The following is a 20,939-nucleotide window of genomic DNA, read 5'->3' as shown; positions in this document are numbered from 1 at the left end:
TTGCTGACAGTAATTCTCTATGACTTGGAAAACCAAAACTGACATTTCCTGCCGAAAAGACTCACTGATGTGCAGTTTTATTCAGAGTGCCGATATAAATTCCACTGAGACAGGAAGTTAGGGCGGGATATATTAAGTGGCCCCTCCCCCTTTTAACACGGCCAATAGTGTTTAGTTAACCTTGCAGCCAGAAATCTGATGAGCAGCTGTTGTGCAGAATGATGTCATAAACATCCTCGATCTGTATTGGCCGAAGTGAGAGACTGTGAGTTTTGAATTCTTTTGCCTTATAAATGTGAATTTTGTCTTATGTTTGTTTTTCTTTTTTAGCCTATAGATTTTCTACAGACTAATATATTTTACTAGAAGACAGAAAACCTTCACCCTGATTTCACGAGGACCTGAACAAAAGTGTTTTTGTGGAGGTTTTCTCAGAACTGAGAAATGATGAGAGGTTGAGAGATTAAGGCATCAGGTGGTGAAGACGCCTAGAGATTTCTTAAAAATAAAGGTGCTTTATTGCTTCCACAAACAACCAATCAGTCAAAGGCATTGTTGGGTGTAACTAGTTACTGTAATTTAATAACTTTTCCCTTGGAAAAGAAAAGTAATGGATGTTTTTTCTGTAATTTAATTAGTTACTTCTGATGTAATTAAACTAAATACTTTGTACTATGTGTGTGCAATAGTGGACTTGACAACAAAATTCATAGTCTAACTTTAAAATCTGTTCTTTAACCTATAATTCTCTCATTTGTTGTAAGAATACTATTTATGTTGTTTTATATTATTTATTTGATTAAAAGACCCGTTTCATGTCTATTCCTGAATCGCTTAACTAATGAGGGTTGATGTAGGATATAGAAAGTAATAACAGGGCGATTGTCCCTGTAATAAGTGCACTGTAAGTCGCTTTGGATAAAAGCGTCTGCCAAATGACTAAATGTAAATGTAAATGTAAATGTAATAAGTAATTAAATACTTTTTGGAGAGACTAATTTGTACAGTATCCTAATATGTATTACTGTTTTAAATGTATTACTTTTTCACAGTAACTTCCCCAACACTGGTCAAAGGTTCTGTAAAGAACCATCTCTTTCTGGCTTTTTTATAATCCAAAGAACCTTTTTATCACCTTTTGTGAAACAGGAAGGTTCTTCAGATGTTAAAGGTTCTTTATGGAACCAAAAGGTTCTTCTATGGCATCGAAGAACCTTTTGAAGCACCTTTTTATTAAGAGTGAAGGCACCACACAGTGAGTCTTACCATGAAATCTTTATCTCATCTAAGAAGTTCTCTTTATCCCTGTCTAAATGTCCTGGGACCTCATATATGAAGATTTGAATAATCATTTTAAATATTAAAGCATAAATCCAAATATCCCAATGCGAGACTGTCACTGTAAATGCATTCCACTCTGTCAAGACCTACAGTTTGACTCAAATATAATTTTACTAATTAAACTTGCTCATATAACAAATGAGATGATTCGTTTATTAAATACATTCAGTTCTATAATCAGCTGTTAAAGATATCTTTAATATCTTAATTATTTCTCCTAGAGACAATGAGATTACATAGAAACTTTATCTTTGGTCTCATGTGTGTCTCAGATATTTCTCCTGAGAAAAAGAGTCAGAAATCTGACAGATGTGTCTGTCATTAGAGTTTGAGAAGAGATGTCATCAATGTGTCAAACTGAGCTCAGATTTGTCAAGTATTTAATCAAAAGTCAATATTAGTGACGATCTCAATATCAACTCAAACATTTCTCATCACATTTACTCAAATCCACATTATTTGACCTCTGCAATCTACATTCATTTTCCAGACACTTTGCAGATTCTAATTTCTTTCAAGCAGTTTTATGAGAAACGTCTGAGACTAAACGGATCTTTAAATAAGAAATCCACCGTGTCTCGTTAGCTCTGAAAGACAAATCTCTGAGAAAGAGAATTTTATTCTGGTCAGCGGGATTCTTTTTCATTTATTGGAGCTTTGGTACAGTTTTATCATCACACAGATCAGTGTAGAGATGAATTGATTCATGTCTGTATTGTGGTGATGGAGTAAATGGACAATGAAGTGTTGAATGACATGTGTTAGACATCAGATATTTCTCGACACATAAAGACCGCAGTGATGTCATACATCCCCTCTACAGTTTCTGAAGACATTGAAACACCGTTCAGGCCTCCATGAAGGTTCTTGAATCCATATGGTTTTTATTCAGATTCTCTATCATCTCGACCTGCAGACCTGATAGCCGTCTTTTATTCACACATTCAGACCTCCTTGTTGATGTTTTTTTTATAATATTTTGTAGCTTAAATCACCACCCGATCATCTCAGTTTATTAAAGACCAGCATTTTTATCTTTATGGTACCTCATAATTCAAAGAGAGAACACTCATTAATTTGTATTTACTTGTTTTCTTATTTATGTGGCCTAACTGTATTTTGTTCTGCTGTTTGTTTTCAGATGTATTTTCTCTCATTGAGGTTGTGTGGATGGACCATTGAAACAGTAACTTATGAAGAATGATTTTGTTTCACATTTCTGCCAATCTGTTCCGTTAACACTCTAGCGCAAGCTGACTGTGTATGATTAGAAAACAGATTTACTGTTCTGTTAACTCAAACATTATATTTGCTACAATAATACATGACAACAACTAAAGGTGATCCCATTTTTCAGGAATTTTAGTCCCCCTGGTTTTCATAGCCTACAAAGCATACAGTTTTGTGGCATTCTAGCAAACTGTGAGTGACGTCAGTGGACTGTTCCAAGATGGCGGACACGGTTCCAAGTTTTTATTTTATTCTTTTTTATTGTGCATTCCAATTAATATAAATCAAACTGCAGTTGGTTTGTTTTGATTTGATCCATGATGACTGAAAAAATACAGCTAACTAACACAATGAAAACATCATATTATAATAAAAAATATGATTTTAGATTTTTTTTTAAACAGAGCTATCTCTTTTTGGAACCAAACTCTTCATATGTGGTGACTAGGGTGTTCTGTGGTTTCCATTGTGTACAGAAGAATACATTACTGGTGTGCATCTTGAGAAAAAACAATGGCACTGTTATTCCATTCCATTTTCTACCGCTTATCCGAACTACCTCGGGTCACGGGGAGCCTGTGCCTATCTCAGGAGTCATCGGGCATCAAGGCAGGATACACCCTGGATGGAGATGGCACTGTTATATTTAAAGATATTTCTAAATCATTTATACATAAAAGCAACATAAATATCTAAATTCAACAATGGTATAGTCTGGCGTAAACTAAGCCTTTTCTGTGAAACCGGCCCTAAGTGCAAATATTTACTTTTAAGTGTGCTCTAAGTGTAACAGTAGACTTTATTACTTTTTAATAAACAATATTTTACTAAATGCACACTTGAATGAACTGCGTTTGTGTAAAGCTGACAGTTCTAATGTTTTGAATTTCAATTTTCTCTGTTGGTAAGGGATAAAATCTAAAGTGAGTTTTTTTTTATTGAGGGAGTTTTCAACTTTAAATTGAGTCTGGAGGTTTAATCTGGTCCAAGTCTCATAATGATAGCCGGTCCTTGTAGACTTAATCATTTGGTGTTGGCTGTCAAACACACGGTGAACTTTAGCCGTGCTCTTTGACAGTCGAGGAGAAAGTGTGTGGCCTGTAATTCCCAGAACAATTATTTAAAGTCTCTCTCTTTAGATCAGAACATCAGGGGCCCATTTATAAAGCCGGCGTGCACAGATTTGATCGTAAAGTGTGTGAACGCAAAAATCCACGGCAACGTTCATTTTTATATAAACGGTCTTTGACGTGGAAAACGTCACTCTGAGAGTGCTGCAGGTTTTGGGAAAAATAAGCCATTCCTGCCGATTCGGACATTGACAGGCCGCTCTTTTATATATCAATGACATTAATTAGACATCGTCATAATGTGGTAATTCTGAAAGTGTTCATCTGCGCGCAATTTCACGATCATTTGCGATTTATAGACTTCACATCTGATAGGCCCAAAGAGATGCGTACACATGTCTTCTGTGCGTACGTTTGTTCTATGAATCACAAGAGAAATGAAAAATGAGGGCGGTGTCTAATCTAATTGATCGCTATTGATATCTTTGAGTGTAACAAACCTTAACTTAGGAAAATACAAACCTTAACACATCTGTACCACAGTGAGAAGAAATTCTTCTTCAGGATTGACTGTCATTATTTAAAGTCTGATCAAACACCGTCAAAGTTTCTTCTGTTTCACCTTGATCATTACAACAATCAAAACTATTACAAGTCATTCGCCATGACATCACGATTAATACAACACAACAACATTGCAAAAAAATGACATTCTGTACCATTTGTGACACCTTGAAACATCTGTCAGCTTCTGATAATGAGTTCAGTTCTCAGGATTGAGGCTCATTATCGGGTGGATAAGCGTTTTGTGTCATTTCACATATTACAGCTATAAAGATATTAAGGGCGACCATAAGATTTTAATGACTACAAACATTAAGGGAAACGTGAATTGGAAATATCACAGGAGGGTTGATGTCGGCGTAACAGCATTAGGAGAATCTGTACAAGGGCTTTGATGTGATGGAAATAACGTCGCCTAATTGATTTGGATATTGTAATTACATTCCTCCCGTATCTCATTAGCAAATGTAGAAATAGAGAGCGAGGAAATGTTGACGTTAATTCAAGAAATCTACCCACGGGATTGTGGAAAATCTCAGCAGCTTTAAACGGCTGACTCAGCTTTATCATGTTTACATCAATTAGCCAGAGCTCGCGCGTCTATCTCGCCCCATGGGATTGTGTGTGGGGTGTCGCATCTGTGAAGATCAGTGACTGTTGACCGACCCTCGGGGATTGTGCACATGTCAAATCCACTGCTTTTTAAAGAGAACATTAGAGACTGTGCTGTCAAATCTGACCTTACGACGACACGAGGAGATGACCGCCACTCAACAGTACACTCTTAAAAATAAAGGTGCTGAAAAGGTTCTTCACGCCGATGGTAAGGAGAACCATTTTTGGTTTTACAAAGAACCGTTCAGTCAAAGGTTCTTTAAATAACCATCTCTTTCTTACCTTTTTTTAATTTGAATACATTTTTTAACATACCTTTTTAATAATTCGGATGTTAAAGTTGTGACCGTTTTATCTTTAATTTGAAAAGGCATTTCAAAGTAGAAAATTAATGGGCGTGGCTTGCATTCTTCACTGCGAATTGATTGGATGTGTAAACAGCTGTTGCATTTTGAACTGAAAGGCAGTAGACTGACAGATGAAGGGGTGGAGTTAACGGTTGCTCCGCCCAAGCCGTCTAATTTACTTTGTTTTAGATGGAGAGTCATTTCAGGGTGGAAGTGCATTTTCAGATTTTAATTTAGGATTATGAGGATACTTGAAATTAAAAACGAAAATGACCCACATTGATAAGATACTTACTATAAACGCTAAAATATTTCATGAAAAAATAAGAAATTTCACTGGGACTTTAAAGTTTCTTTATGGAACCATTTAGACAAAAAGGTCCTTCTATGACATGGTGAAGCACCTGTAATGATGAGACAATTAAAAGACAAATCACAGATGAGATCTCTTTATTATTTCAGTTATTTAATATAGAGATCAATGACGTTAAATTAAACGTTTGCATGAGTCTCATCTGTGTTGTCTGCAATTAAAAGTCAATATTATTAAAGATCTCAATATGAACCCAAACATTTCTCAGCAAATTAAATTTAGTCTGTTCATACAGTAGGCTACATGTTTACTTTACATCAGTTTTTACTCATCCGGTCAGATATAAGTTTTTCCTCTTTTGATATTCATCTTTAATGTATAAATCAGGACTGTAGTGCTTGCCTCTGAAATGAAACGTGTGTGTAGTTAAATATATCATGATGAAGCGTGTGAGTCTTTCCTAATAAACATAATGTGCTCGATTGATTCTCTCTAGTCCTGTCCTCTATTCGTTGCATTCTGGAAAAATCATCCACATTCAATTTGTGCGTCTGTACTCATATTTTGTTTATGATAATGACGTTATCGGCTCAATTCCACGAGACTCAAATCCTCATCCCATCCGCTGAGTCTGTCGGTTAGTTGTGTTTGTTTGTCTGGTCCTCAGAGGATGCCGGATTATAGTGTAATTAATAATTTGGTGAGATTTTGAGGGAACACAAACCCTCCATTGGGTTTACTTTTTAACACAGCTGTCCAGCTCCATCTAGAGGTTCACCTGGAAACACATTCCTGGTGTTAATATATGCGATGTTTGTGTGAGTGCTGTTTAGATATTCATAGAAATTCAAAACAAGGGCGGAGCGACAGCTCAAAGCATAAGGAAAACAAATTGCATTTACAGTGCGTGTGATGTGAGCCTTCCGCTGTATTCCAGACTCCAGCGTCTAATGCCAAATGATGTGTGTTATGTCGTTGGAAATGTCTGGCTGCTTTGATTCAGAGAGAAATTAAGTTCTCGTCTCTTAACACGGAACAGATCCGCTCGCTGGGATTTAGATGCAGTTGCTTTATCAAAGTGTTGTGTTGAGTATGTATGTGTTCCTTTAAATCATTCATCTTTCTATTAATGTGGCTACTGAGTTCCCCTAAACAAAAACAAAATATTTCAAGTTCATTTTAACAAGGATACTTAAAAGCAAGATTTAAGTATACGTTATGTAGTAAGTACTAGTACACTTGCAAGTATGCAGGAGAAATATATGGGACTTAGTTCAGACTAAAATGAAACACAACAGAAAACTTGGTCAGAGTTCTGAAAGAGAAACATCTGAACATCACAAACATCATGTGTGTTGTATAACAGAAGACACAGATGCTGATGTTGGTCATCAAACTGTGACACATTTCATCCATAAAAAAAACTAATAATGCTCTTAAAACTGTCAATTATTGTTGTAGAGTTCACTTTTCCTGTTCATCTGATGAACCGCCTGACAACCTGTCAACTGATCTCAGATCAGACTGTTTGCTCTTGTCTTGGTAGTACAATTTACACGAAGGTTCTGTTATTGAAGAATGTGAGTAAGAGCTCAGAAGAGTTGTGAACCGTGTTTAAAAATCATATCAGGATGATCAGTCCAGAATGACAGAACCATAACTCTAATTCCCTAAAGTGCATCAAATAAATAGGTCACAACATGTTGTAGTCTTTTATGTACAAATAATACTGTAAATATTCTTAACTGTGTGTTTTTATATCCACATGATGCTGTGTAATCAGATGACCAGCAGAGAAACTCAACTATCATAAGAATGACTGGAAAACTCAATGTTCTCTAAATGTGATATCATGATTTTATGAGAGGATTTATTAAAATAATCCAGCATGAATAAAACATGTTTAGGGATTAATTGAGGTGTTTTGTTTGTTTGAAGGGGAAATAAACTTGTGATTTCACAAATCTTACAAATAAAACAGATGTAGGATTTGTTTTCTGACACTCATTAAAATGAAACAGAAATACATTTCCATGAGATGAGAAGGGTTGTTTTTGTTCTAGAAAACACAATCCAGCATTGCTATATGGTTGTCAATGTAACAAAATCCATCCAAAAAAAAATCTGTAAACTCGAAAAACAGAAAAATACCATAAAATATATAATTTATTTCTGTATAGTTATAGGATATAAGGATATATATTCAATTTTTCCCCCATTTTTCTTGTAAATTAGTTGTTGACCGTATATGTCAAATAAATTGTAATTTTACGGATTTTTTCATTTGGAAAATCTGTTTAAAAATTAAGGTTTAGGTTTTCTTAGCAATTCAAATTTTGTTCTCGTTGGCATATGAGACTCTCTTTCGACTTGATCTAGAAGGCCCCAAAAAAATACCTAGCAACACCTTGGCAACCAACCACAGACCACTTTTGCATGGTTCTAAATAAATGAGAGAGATTATGGGATGGTCAGTGTAGCTGATGGTATGAGCGTGTCCTTGCCGGTTCGCCTCTAAAACATCTGTCTGTAATAATGACTTTAACATAACCCCCCAACATGACCCCTGAAAGACAATTTCACCACCTGCTACAGACCATATCATCTCTTTCTGTTTCATTCTTTGAACATTTGCTGTTTATTTCAGTACCAAGCTATGTGTTTATGTTTATGGGCACTTGCAATCTCAAGCGTGTGTCATCATAACACCTGAGTAATTGTTTTTATTCTGTTCTCATGTTATGGTGGAAATAAAACCCTTGACGTGTCATCACACTCCAAACATGACGGCTATTCAATGGTGCAATTTCATTTCCATTTCAAATGAACATTTCTTGCTAAACATGTCCTTTGGTCTTTGATGTCTATGTTGCTGTCTGATGGAATATTTCTGTAGAATATTCAGATGTTTATTTTGCTCTTGGGAAGTGCAGAGATCTTGATGATTTTGTCTGTCTGTTGTTAGTGAACTGTGAATCTTTACACTTGCTTTGTTGCTTTGTAGCCGGTGCAAATGATCCTCATGAACATGTAAAATAGTCACATATAAAGCTTTTATAAAATACTCTACAAATACAACCAAAAACGATAGATATTGCAATTTTAACATGGTATTATAGTAAACCATGATTATACAAATATAATAATAATACTGTATTAGTATATAGTTCCTTTAAAGTAGCTTCTCAAGGCACTTTACACAAAAAAGCAAATGATAATACAACACAGAAAAAACAGGTTATATTCATATAAACAAGTCAGAAAAAAGCCAACCTAAAAAAGCATGTTTTTAAATAAGATTAAAAAACATTAAAACAATATTTTATTAAATATTAAATCAAAATAATAGTAAATCTGCTAAAAAACGTTATTGGTTTTCATAAGGCCGTCATGAAAGCATAAAATAAAAGCAAATGAATGCAATCTTTTCTTATTTCTATAATTCTTGTTCCAATTTATTATCGCTAAATCTATATCTGCACTGTATCTTTTGTACAGCTCCTTTACGTCAATGCAAAATTGTGCAAAGCGCTACAGAAATAAACTTGAATGGAATAGAAAAACTCTCCGACTTCTCAGTTGTGTTTCTGCTATTGAATTGTTTGAAGTTTCCTCAAAAGAAAAATCTATATGCAGAGCTTTATTTCTGTGACCCCTGTCTGTCTCATTACTGTTATACATCAGCGTCGAGTGTTGTGTTTGTCTGTATTCACTGTCAGAACAGAAGATTGTTTATACAGTAGTTGATGCAATCTGAAATGAAATTGCATGTGTCAATGAAGACATCCTGCAGTTTTTCAGCGAGGTGTGAGACTTACATGTTTACTAAAGCACCTCGACCAAGCCGAGAAACTGTAAAAACACGAAATGTTATCGTGAGAAAAATATAGAGCCGTCAAATACTGACATATGTGTTACATACATATGCAAGACGGATGGATGGATAGTTTACACGTAAAATGTCTCATTGCACACATTGTACTGTGTGCTGGTTTGTATTATCATGCGTTCTCAATGCATTTTTAATTCACAGTAATGTTTGTAGCGCTGTGTGCTCTTCACAAACTGACAGGTCATGACACACATAAGAAAAACAACGTAAGAATGGACTTGTGGTAAAAATATAGGCTACTTTATGGTCACGAAAATAAACATGGGTTTCATTATGTGATTCAATGCTAATTTTCTGAGATTTACTTGGATACAAAAGAAATAGATTGTTTTGCTTGAATCAGTTCTGACATTTTGCAATATCGCCATTTTGTAAAGTGAAATTTGACTAATGCAACAAAGAATATATATTTTTGGCCATTTAAATCATCAAAAGTTTTGTTATATGCACCCTTGACACCAGTACAAAACTTTATGTTTGTTCAAGTTAAAGTATAATTATTCAAATCTCAGTGGTTGAAAGATGACTGGTAAAAAACTGCTCGTCCGGTCTTAGATGTGTTATCATAGTTTTTCTCGATTGCTAACACACAATTCATGAAACAATTCACCATTTTCTCACAACTATTAACACATTCTCAGAACAATACACCAACTTGTACTAACCACATACAAAAACGTCCTCAAAACGGTTTAACATACAATATAATGAACTGAAGTGTCAAGATGTAAACTCAAATAGCACACATTTATCCATCAGGAAGCCAAACAGATGACGCACCGAATCTCAGGATAATCTCAATCAGAGCTCATCGTAGGATCGTCTACAGAGCTTTATTCTACTTACTTACTATAAACATACAGCATAATTACAGTACACACTTTATATGAGAGAAATGTCACCTTCTGTATCCAGTAAACTGAAGATTACATATACACCCTCAAATCTGTGATTGTTAAGTTTATTTGTAGCATTTCTTTTCACAGAACTCAGAGACGACTACTCACAAAAAAATTTTGTCAGAAGACCAAGAAATTGCTGTAGTATCATGTATCGAAATGGGTCAAAGGTGCATAGGATGCCATGTTTATTTATATTTATGCTGCATTGTGTTGCATACCCAGTTTTTATTGTTTCTTTTTGAACTTTTCTTGTCTTTTATCTACGTTCATCTAACCGTAACAGTGTGTAACTTACAATTTTTTCCTAAAGCTCATTTGTTGCATTTTGCTCTTTCTGCACTCTTTTAGGTTGTTTATTGTAATAGACACTGAGCTGTCAAACTACTATTTTCTTGAAACCCAATAAGAGGTTTTAGTATCTCACACACTGGTGAGATCAATTCAAAACGCAATGTTGTAGTGTGAGTGTTTCTGAGGACTTGTGTGTCATGTTTGGTGATAAAAGTTTGCTTTTTCAGCAAGTTTGAATTGTTTTGAGTGGAGAGCTGAAATAAGGATGTTGAGGGAATCGGGTGAGAAGTTATGATTTCAAGAAATGTGTTTAAGGAACCAGGAAAAACTGTGAACAGAATTGTAAAAGTGTGCTGCTGTGCAGAGTTATTTCGCTAGATGGCGTCATTTCACGTCATCTGATGTGACTAAGAGTGTTTCATTTAAAATGGTTTCAAATTTTATTAGAAATACAACATGTAAACTTATGAGCTGCTTCAAACTTATAGAAATAAATACATTTTTAAATGCTGTTGTGTAATCAGTGTCCACGTTGTGTGAAAATAGTCGAAAAAACTTATTATTTCGTTTGCAACATTAACACAGTTTTATAAAGGTTATGGAAAAATATCTTTGAAAGGGAAAAAATAGCATTTCCAAAACTGCAGAATCTGACAATATACAGAGTAGAGTAACCTTCAGATAAACGCTAAACATAATTTACTGCCATTTATAAATATTTTTAATCGTTAAACGCCAAGTTTTCTTTTAACACGATCATTATTGTTTTCACACAATATTTGTTGCATTATTATTGACTTTATATGTCGTTGAAGAGGCGAACATTGTTACGTCAAAAGAAAACGTCATTTCCTTAGTTTGTCACCTAAATACGGAAGTGGCGCGTGAATGAACTGAAAATAAAAGTTCGTCTTCATTCTTCGAAACACAAACCTGTTCGACTGATTTAAAAACAATAAACTTCATTCTTTTTAAACGGGACGGTTCCTCGTATAATTGGTGAGAAACTTTGTTTTCTTTACGTCCTGATCATGTTTCTATTTAACGTTGAGGGTTTTCTGTAAGGTTACGTTGACGTACATGAACTTTGGCACATTATTTAAGCAATAAAATATACAAAGTAATCTCAAATTGAAAGGTAAAATTTATCTATATTATCTTACCTTACCTTGCTCTTCGATCCCTTTTTTATTTTTTTAAATGCAATTATTTTTGTATTTAAACGTCGCAAAATATCTGTAGCAGTAAAGTAAAAGGGGAATTATGTAAACCATTATCAGATTATAACTTTGCCACGTGGAAAAACAGCTAATGCAAAAATAGACGTAATCCAGATATATACTGTCTTCATAAAGAAACCTCACAAACTTGACCTATGTAAGTATTGTTTTGCAAGCTGTTAAATCCTGATAGATTTATTCTGAATGATTTGTCAATTAATTATTAATTATGCATATTAAAATGCATCGTCAGTCATTTATGCACAAATAAAAACCCACATATTTTGATGTTTTTTGCATTATAATGAATGTTTTTCCATTTCTTTAACCAACAGGACATTATTATTGTTGTAGGGTTGAAATGACTCGAGTGTTCGTGTACGGCACCCTGAAGAAGGGTCAGCCCAATGATTCCATAATGCTGGATCCCACCATAGGGACAGTAAAGTTCCTCGCGAGAGCTCGAACCGTGGACCCGTATCCCCTCGTGATCGCTACCGGAGACAACATCCCCTTCATGCTCAACAAACCCAACAACGGTCAGCGGGTCGGAGGAGAAATCTATGAAGTGGATGATGAGATGCTGCAGTTCTTGGACAGGTTTGAAGATTGCCCAGAAATGTACCAGCGTACTCTGGTCCAGCTGGAGATCGAAGAGTGGGTCGGTGAGGATGAAGACAAACCGAAGACTGGCGATGTCATTGAGAGCTTTGTCTACACCACGACTACATACCAACCTGAATGGCTTCAATACCCAACATATGAGAACTATGACACAGATGGAGACCACGGCCTGAAATATGTGTGTCGTGACAAAAGAGGACAAGATGTGCAGTGATATAATGTAGAAATAACAAATGAGCAAAATACATCTTTTTCTAATTGTCGTTTAAGACGGAGAACAAAGCAAACCACAGCTGTTCGACAGAACCCATCAGAAAAATTCTTCTGGATTTAATGAATCATATTGGTTTTAATGGGAATTATAACGGTTTCTATGGGAGTCTACTGGTAATGTGTTTGATTTTTTTGGTGGGATGTTATCTGTACCAATATAACACTATTAAATCTACTGGAATAAGACCCAAAATACATTACATAAAGGACTGTTTAGTGGTAAACAGCTGGTGGTTTATAGTCGTGGGATTTGTAATCATTAGAATTTATACTTAAGTGGCATGTAAATTAAAATATATGTGAAATACTGCTGTACTGTATTCTCTTAGGAAATAGTAATTGAAAATGTTGATTTTATTGTGGGAACATGTTAACCTGTGAATTATTTCATGAGAAAATAATTTGTATTGCAATACTGTATATGTGTTTAACACTCCAATATCTGTATGATCTGCATTTATACAGAAGTGATCAAACCTTTGCAGTTTTGAATAGATGATTTTAAACTGAGCTTCAGTTTCATGATTATTGTAAAATGACACAAAATGCAATGCATGACATATAAATGAATTTATTCTGAAGATATTCAATTACCATCAAATATTTTTTGCTGACAAATAATGCATGTTTATTTATATCCGTATTAATAAAGAAAAAGGATTAAAATGCTCCGAAGCGCATCGATAACGTACAAAAGATACAAAGATCCTCAAGGGAAACTAAATGTGAAAGTGTTTGGCACTGGAGCAGTTAGACAAAGGCAGCTGGGATCCATCAGAAAAACTTCTGCACCATGAGAGAACGATGACCACCTACTGTAGGAGAAGAAACCCCCACAGATCACACAACGACTGAGGAGTGATTCACAGTTCAGTATCAAAATCGTATCAAAATCACATCCTAGAAAAAGAAATGAATGTAGAAAGGCAGCGTCTGTCTGTCAGTCTCAGGCCTGCAGAGAAACATTTTCTTAGGACAGTACAAATCCAGACGTGCGTAGACATCCGTCTTTTGATGTGGGTTCATTTCATGTGTCATACATTTCACCCCAAAATCTAACGCAAAAAAGATATTATACTTTGCTTATAAAACAGAAACATGTTTCTGTGTTTTAAGCACTTTCAGACAATTAAGCACATTCACAATCCTGATTGTAGTGCTATAAAAAATGTTTAACAACTATTACCATAGTGTATACTTACAACTGTATATAACATTTTTGCATTCCTGTAGTGGGTCTTTTTCCATGAGAGGGTAAATGTGCTTAATTGTCGCAGAAATTTCATATTAATTAAAATAGTTTTGGAGTAAAATTTACTAATGTTCCATGAGATTCAACCAAAACAGATGGAAGGGCTTTATTCTTCTACATTAATCACCAGACCTGGAAAAAGGTTTCTCTGTCAAAACTTTTGGTGTAAAACTTTTATAAAAGTATTTAATTCACAAACTCCTACATACAGAAAACTGATGCATTGGTTTTCGACTGCGGCCTTAACAAAAATTGTAATTCACAAATGTGTCTTTGCTAGGACAATTTATCTTCTGTAGATTTAAAAAAACAAACAGGGAAGCGTTTCATTTTGACCTGATGATGCTTACACCTCCGTAGTCAAATTTTGGAGCTTGGCATTGACGCAAACCTTTATTCTGTCATTTTATGACGTCACTCCAACCCATTAGAAGTCTCCTCGATCTTTTGATAAAGTGAAGCAAGAACGTAGCACACAAAACCGTTTCTGCTGTAATAAGATACATCTTGTTAGAACCTGATTGAGAACCTGATGTTTCGGCCGGTTGTGTGTGTGTGTTTGTTGCGGGCGGTTTGTTTGTGTGTGTCGTGTCGTCTCTCTCTCTCTCTCTCTCTCTCTCTTTGGTCAGTAGATGTGTGGCTCTTTGCGAATGGTGCTCGTGTGGCTGGACGAGCAGGTGGCACTGCGAATCACCTCCATCCACCTGTGACATCAGACAGATGAGAGAAAACCGGTTTGAAATACATCTTCACATCGGAGTAAGCAAGCAAATAACATCGTGAAACTGGTGCGATGCGTCACGTGCCTCTCAAATGTGTACTCGCTCTCTGATCTGAAGTAGTACACATGCGATTTGAAATGAAGCTTGAAGACGTAATCTTTGTGAATGTTCTCAGATTCCGAAGGAATGGTGATGGAGTATCCTAGCAACGGAAGGCTGGCGAGAGGATATTCGTCCTGCAGACAGACACCAGACGTTCAGTGAACACCATCGAAAAACCATGTCGAAGGAACATGATTGGTGGATTCGTCTCACCTGATGTGTTTTGTAGAAGAACAGACTGAAGTTGGTGAAAACCACCCAGAGTTTCTGCCATCCGTTGCTGTTTTTAAACTTTCTGAGCAGATTTCCCGACAACTGATTCTGAAGAAGAGAATACAATGAGAAAGACCCGCAAGTCAAGTACAGATACAATAACCAGACTTCAAAACTCACATAAACTCCTAATGACATTATGACAGAGGAAAAACACTTTTGAGGATCTATTCTTTATCATTCGATTCCCATTTTTAATTCATTTAATTCGTTTATATCTTTATCGTCTTTGTTTTAAGATACTTCACCCAAAAATCAAACTCCTGTCATCATTTACTCCCCTTCGAGTTGATCCAAATCTGTATAAATGTCTTTGTTCTGTTGAACACAAAGATATTTGGACGAATGTGTTTGACTAAACAGATTTTGTCCCCAATTGACTCCCATAGTAGGAAAAATGCAATGGTGGTCAAAAGTGCCCCAGAACGGTTTGCTGTCCTTCATTCTACAAAATATCTTCGTTTGTGTTCAACAGAACAAAAAATGATAAAGTTATTTTTCCTACTATGGGAGTCAATCGGGGGTGGGATCTGTCTGGTTATAAACAGTTTTCCAAATATTTCTCTCTCAGCAAAGACATTTATACAGATTTGGAACAACTCTAAGGTGAGCAAATGATGACATACATTTTGTGTATAGTTGTCTATATATAATATAAAATATATAACATTTTTGGGTGAACAATCCCTTTAAGCCAGCAAGTTTCGCGGTGAGTTTTCGCTCATGTTTGGCTCACAAGTGTTAATGTTTGACCCCTGGTATACAGTCATTTAAAGATCCCTGTGAATATTTAACCCTCGACAAACTGTCGATCTGAGCAGAACGTCACACAATGAGTTCAACACTTAAAAAAAAGCTAAAAACACATCTTGTGTGAACGCCCGTAAACCCTTTTCAACCTGATTTCAGAGCTTAAAACTATTCCATGTTCTCTTGGTAATATACAGCAACAGCATGTCTACACCGGACGTGCTAAGCATTGTGTCGCATCGCTTTTGGTGCTGATGACAAGATGTGTATACAGAGCACAAGTAAACATCTTAGAAAGAATCATGACACTCAACAACACAGAGAGGAAGACACAGAACTGAAATGACACGACACAAACCCATATCACAGTCAGCATTCAGAGGTTTCTGACTTAACTGAATTCTTAAATCTGACTATAGCACATTTGTAGTTACTATGATTTTACTACGGTACAAATACAACCAAAAACTACGGTTACTATAGTAAAACCATGATTAATAGTCTTAATGATTGTAAAGGTTTTACCTCTCTACTCCTGCAGGTGTCAGTAAAGGAGAGGCTTTTGACCCGGTACCAACACACCACAGACAGAGAGACGGGCCCTTGAGCCCTGACAGCCTCTGACACACTGACTGGACTACACTCGTCTACTGAACCTCAACACACACACAGAGAGCAGGAAAAGACAAGAAGAAGAAACACAGAGAGTCAGAGGAAACATGACAGAGACGCACACACAGGGACAAGAACAGAAGTCACGAACAGCAGACAACCTGATCGCTGAGGTAAGAGAACATCAGTCCACCACACGGAATCTGTGTCAAAACTATTCCACACAAACGTCATCGTGAGATTATCAGACTCTGTCTTGTATTCAAAACGTTACACATTCCCCTACACCACTAGTGATAATTTCATCATACTTTTAGCGACCAATAACAGTCACAAACGCTCTGATTCATGTACTGTGTATATATCCAGATGGAGGTGGTCCTCACTGCAGAACACAAGATATAGATTCAACTCCTTCCACTTTATATACTTAGTAAGCGCAGAAATATAGTTCCTTTTTAAGGGTACTGGAGAGTAGGGCTGGCCGATATATATCGGGTTCGTGCTAATGATACATATCGAATCGATTTCAGAATTGATTTAGACGTTTTATGCACAGCTCATCCGTGAACTACGGCTGTTTGATCAGCAGGAAGTACCGCTGGATCTAAAATCACAACAAGATTGAGTCGTTTATAACTTTGTATTTTAAAAAGCAACACTTGTCTATCATCATTACTATAAATCAACTTTACTATCATGAAAATAACTGAAAAGGTTTGGAGAACAGCGATAGAATTTGATCACAGGCATTTCCTGGAACTAATTGTTCTTCTTCTGTTTTGCATATTCAGAGTTTCTGCGCAAGAGCACTCTCTGGCTTTCGGATGTGGCGGCATTTAACCGTAAATCATTGAGAAAAAGAGCTTAAGAATCGTACGATATATCGGCCAACCCTACGCGAGAGACAGGGTACAGTGCGTGCGACACAAATTTGGTCATCAGAATAGTACTCATGTACGGTATCGTTACATCGCATACAAAGTACGCACAGGTCGCGCATTCCATTTCTTGCAGTTATTAGTTTAACCACCGGGCGGAAAATGTGTCCTGGGAGCATCCATTCAAGGTAATAGAAGAAAATCTAAACCCCTTAGGCCCGGAGAGGTATTGCAATATTGCCCCGTTTTTGTCGCGTTCTGCAGTGAGGAGCTACTGAGAAGATGCGAGCACAAATTCCGTGCGATCATGGTCTGGAGAAACAGCTGGAGGAGAGAGGAAAGTTAAAGACAAGACACATCAGACATGGACCACACGCTGGTGTACCTCTAAAGCTACGCTAAAATCCACCATAGACACGCTGGTGTTACGATGCCAGCACACGTGAACCGTGGTGTTACCACGGTGAGGTGCCTGTCGCTCCAGAGAACTTCTTGAAGAGCTCAGATCGTCCTCAGATTCCTGATCTGCGCTAGACTCGTCGGGGCATTCTGGGAAATTTGGGAAGAACAGCCGTTTAACAATGAACAAAACAAATGGTGATTGTTGTCACGTTATAAAAAACAAGTATTGTGGGTAATGTGTGTACCTTTTTGTTTCTACCGTATAAATACCACGGTAAATACATTTCTGTACCCTGGTTTATATGATATAAATCTACAGTACATCTCAAAGCACAGTATCACCATAGAACTATGTAGAATAATACAATATATAATTAAATCAATCAAATCAAAACTTGAGATATCATAACATCATAATAGTCCATCATAATCACAATGTGTGTGAGATATGATGTGTGTGTGATATGGTGTGAGATATGGAATGTTTGTGTGTGTGTGATATGGTGTGAGATACTTAGTGTTTGTGTGTGTGTGTGAGTGTGTGCTATATGGGGTGTGTGTGAGAGATATGTGTTTGTGTGTGTACTGGTTAAGCTATATTTGTGAGGGTCAAATGTCATACGTGTGTGTGTGTGTGTGTGTGTGTGTGTGAGCGAGAGATATGGGGTGAGTGTGTGTGTGTCTGTGTGTACTGGTTAAGCTATATTTTTGAGGGTCAAATGTTTTATATGTGTATGTGTGAGAGAGAGAGAGAGCTATGGGGTGAGTGTGTGTGTATGTGTCTGAGATATGGTGTGTGTCTGTGTGTACTGGTTAAGCTATATTTGTGAGGGTCAAATGTCATATGTGTATGTGTGTGTGTGTCTGTGTGTGTGTGTCTGTGTGTGTGTGTGTGCGTGCGTGCATGGCCTTGTTTTTATATCCCTGAATACACACCAACTTTTTTGTTTCCCTGAATACACACCAACTCATGTGGAAAACTGAGTTCCCCACAGGCAAAAAAACGTATGAATTGTACAGAACAATATTTTAATGCCAAAAGTCTTCTATGATCTTCAGGGTTAGAGGATAAACTCTAGTGTTTGTACAGTATACTAATCATTACGCCTATGGAAAGTCCCCACAGAGATAATAAACCAGTCGTGTGTGTGTGTGTGTGTGTGTCAAATAAACAGAGGAAATTAAATCTGAAGAGATCAACTTTATATCAGCGCTGGAACCCTGTGAAAAAATCATCAGCAAACAAAATCTCAAGATAAATCTGCTCCATTAAAGGGACAGTTCATCCAGAACGGATGTCATCATTTACTCACTCTCAGGTGGTTTCAAACCTGTAAACATTTCTTTGTTCTAATGAACATGAAGAATGATATTTGGAAGAACGTTCGCAATTTCCAGTTCTGAGACATCAACCACTACCATAGTATACATTGTATTTTTTGTTCTATTGAACACAATGAGATATTAGGAAAAATGTCAGTAATGTTTAGTTCCGGGACATCATTGACTCGTCTAGTAGGAAAAATGAAATGGTGGTCAAAGGTGCCTGAGAACTCTGTGTTTCCTAAATTCTTCCAAATATCTCAGAGTTCTCAGGCACCTTTGACCACCATTTCACTTCTCCTACTATGCGAGTTAATGATGTCCCGGAACTAAACAATACAGACATTCTTCCAAATATTTTCTCTTTGTTCATCAGAACCATAATTTATACAGGTGTGTAACTACATGAGCGTGAGTAAACGATGACAGAATTTCCTTTTTTTTAATGAACTATCACTTGTCATAATAGTAATGTATTTTATTAGTATTGATTTACTCATGTCAGACGAACAATATCAGTTTTTGTTGTCGAAGCGGTTGAAAAGAGTATAATGAGTTTTTGTCTTACTGGTGTCAGTATAACTGCTGGAGAGAATCTCTGCTGAAGATCCGTCACAGTCTGACAGATCAACGGCCATCTTAATGTCCTCCAACCACTTCTCCATCTCTGATTTGGAACTGCGGAAGACAAAAGGGCTCTTTGATATTTCCAAACACACATCACATCACATCATTCTTCTGCACTCGTAATAAAAGTCGAGATTCAACTACCTGGCGGCCACGACAACAGACTGACGTTGTCCAAAAAGGGTGAACGAATGAGGAACGCCCCACTCCTCCTCGCTCTCACGGATCTACAGAAACACACATATGAACGTGAATACACACGTGTCGAAGAAAGTCTTGTGCCGTGAATTATTGTGTGATAACATGCGTGAGATGAATTGATAAAATCAGACACTGCTCACACAGATTTAAAACAAACATCACATTCATCTGTAAGGTTTTATGAACACGTGTAACAAATGCAAACGATGTCATTTCTATTCTCAGTATACAGACTTTACAGTTGAGATGGTTGTACTCACCGTCATTCCATAGAGAGGAAGCTGCCCGTGAATCTTGAACTGATTTGAGGATGTCATGCCTCGACTCGTGTACATCAGAACATCATTGAACTTCAGTCACATTGAGAAGACGAGAAAAGAAGACATGATTGGTCCGTAAAAAACGGCAAGTAATGGATTAGGACACGTGAGAGCAGACGTCTCTTACCAGAAAAAACATTCTCTGTTGAAGACCTTTACCAGAGAGTTTGCTCAGACATCCCAACCTGAAGAACTCCTGAGCGAAAACAAACAAACAAAACCACATCAACACCCGTCTCGTAACGTTTCAAATCCAAACTGCAGCACGCGTTAATAAATGATCCGTAACACAAACCCTTCCGGGAACGGCGAGATTCTCGATGCCAGTGAGATCTTTCTTCAGCTCGAGAAGTTTCTGGAAGTTTTCCATCTTGACGAGGGTCCCCTGAAGCTGCGCGACTGTCTCGGAGACGTCTGCGAGCGCGGCTGGAGAAAGAGAAACGTGAATCGGAATAACGTGAACCTCGGAAGACACGAATGTGGCTTGTTCTGTGGCGTACCTCTCGAGTCTCTGAAGTCGTCGTGTGTCGGTGGATAATGTTTACACAGCCGCTCCAGGATCTGTTTGTAATGCATGAGGCGATGCAGCGGTCGCAGGAAGATGATGTTGAGCGGCAGATAGCAAACCTTCTGGAGCTCAAAGTCTCGACACAGAACCTCCAGCTTGCGGGAGGAGCGACACGTCTTCTCAAGCTCCAGTAACGCCTCAGAATGCTTCTGAAGATGAGCCGTCAACAGCTGAGGAACACAACAACAACAACACAATGAGTTCATCGCAGACTACACATAGTA

General features: G+C 36.9%; 2 protein-coding genes across 5 annotated transcripts in view; one reads left to right on the top strand and one right to left on the bottom strand.

The window, feature by feature from the left end:
• Positions 1–20,939, bottom strand: part of farp1 (FERM, RhoGEF (ARHGEF) and pleckstrin domain protein 1 (chondrocyte-derived)) — a 163,958-nt gene that overhangs the window by 98,613 nt on the left and 44,406 nt on the right. For 2 of the 3 annotated variants that reach the window (XM_056770660.1, XM_056770651.1), the window contains exons 18-27: positions 20,648–20,885; positions 20,443–20,573; positions 20,275–20,343; positions 20,088–20,177; positions 19,771–19,853; positions 19,568–19,677; positions 17,660–17,823; positions 14,972–15,079; positions 14,741–14,892; positions 13,234–14,638 (exon numbers count right to left, since the gene is read on the bottom strand). In XM_056770660.1, coding sequence (XP_056626638.1) covers positions 14,560–14,638; positions 14,741–14,892; positions 14,972–15,079; positions 17,660–17,823; positions 19,568–19,677; positions 19,771–19,853; positions 20,088–20,177; positions 20,275–20,343; positions 20,443–20,573; positions 20,648–20,885 — 1,224 coding nt within the window. In that variant the 3' untranslated portion in view covers positions 13,234–14,559. Of the gene's footprint in view, positions 1–13,233; positions 14,639–14,740; positions 14,893–14,971; positions 15,080–17,624; positions 17,824–19,567; positions 19,678–19,770; positions 19,854–20,087; positions 20,178–20,274; positions 20,344–20,442; positions 20,574–20,647; positions 20,886–20,939 lie in introns of those variants that run through there. The other variant, XM_056770669.1, reaches the window with a different exon arrangement.
• LOC130438657 (gamma-glutamylaminecyclotransferase C-like) lies at positions 11,438–13,272 on the top strand. Of its 2 annotated transcripts, none has more exons than XM_056770693.1 (2): positions 11,438–11,564; positions 12,140–13,272. In XM_056770693.1, exon 2 carries the CDS (start codon positions 12,147–12,149, stop codon positions 12,621–12,623), a length of 477 nt encoding a protein of 158 aa, XP_056626671.1. In that variant the 5' UTR covers positions 11,438–11,564; positions 12,140–12,146; the 3' UTR covers positions 12,624–13,272. The 2 variants fall into 2 exon arrangements, with proteins under 2 accessions (XP_056626671.1, XP_056626660.1); XM_056770682.1 differs by having other exon boundaries at positions 12,121–13,272.

This window comes from Triplophysa dalaica, chromosome 2 (genome assembly GCF_015846415.1).
Source record: "Triplophysa dalaica isolate WHDGS20190420 chromosome 2, ASM1584641v1, whole genome shotgun sequence".
NCBI classification, from domain to species: domain Eukaryota; kingdom Metazoa; phylum Chordata; class Actinopteri; order Cypriniformes; family Nemacheilidae; genus Triplophysa; species Triplophysa dalaica.
The sequence above is the reverse complement of the archived record's forward strand: the minus strand, read 5'-3'. Positions and strand labels throughout refer to the sequence as shown.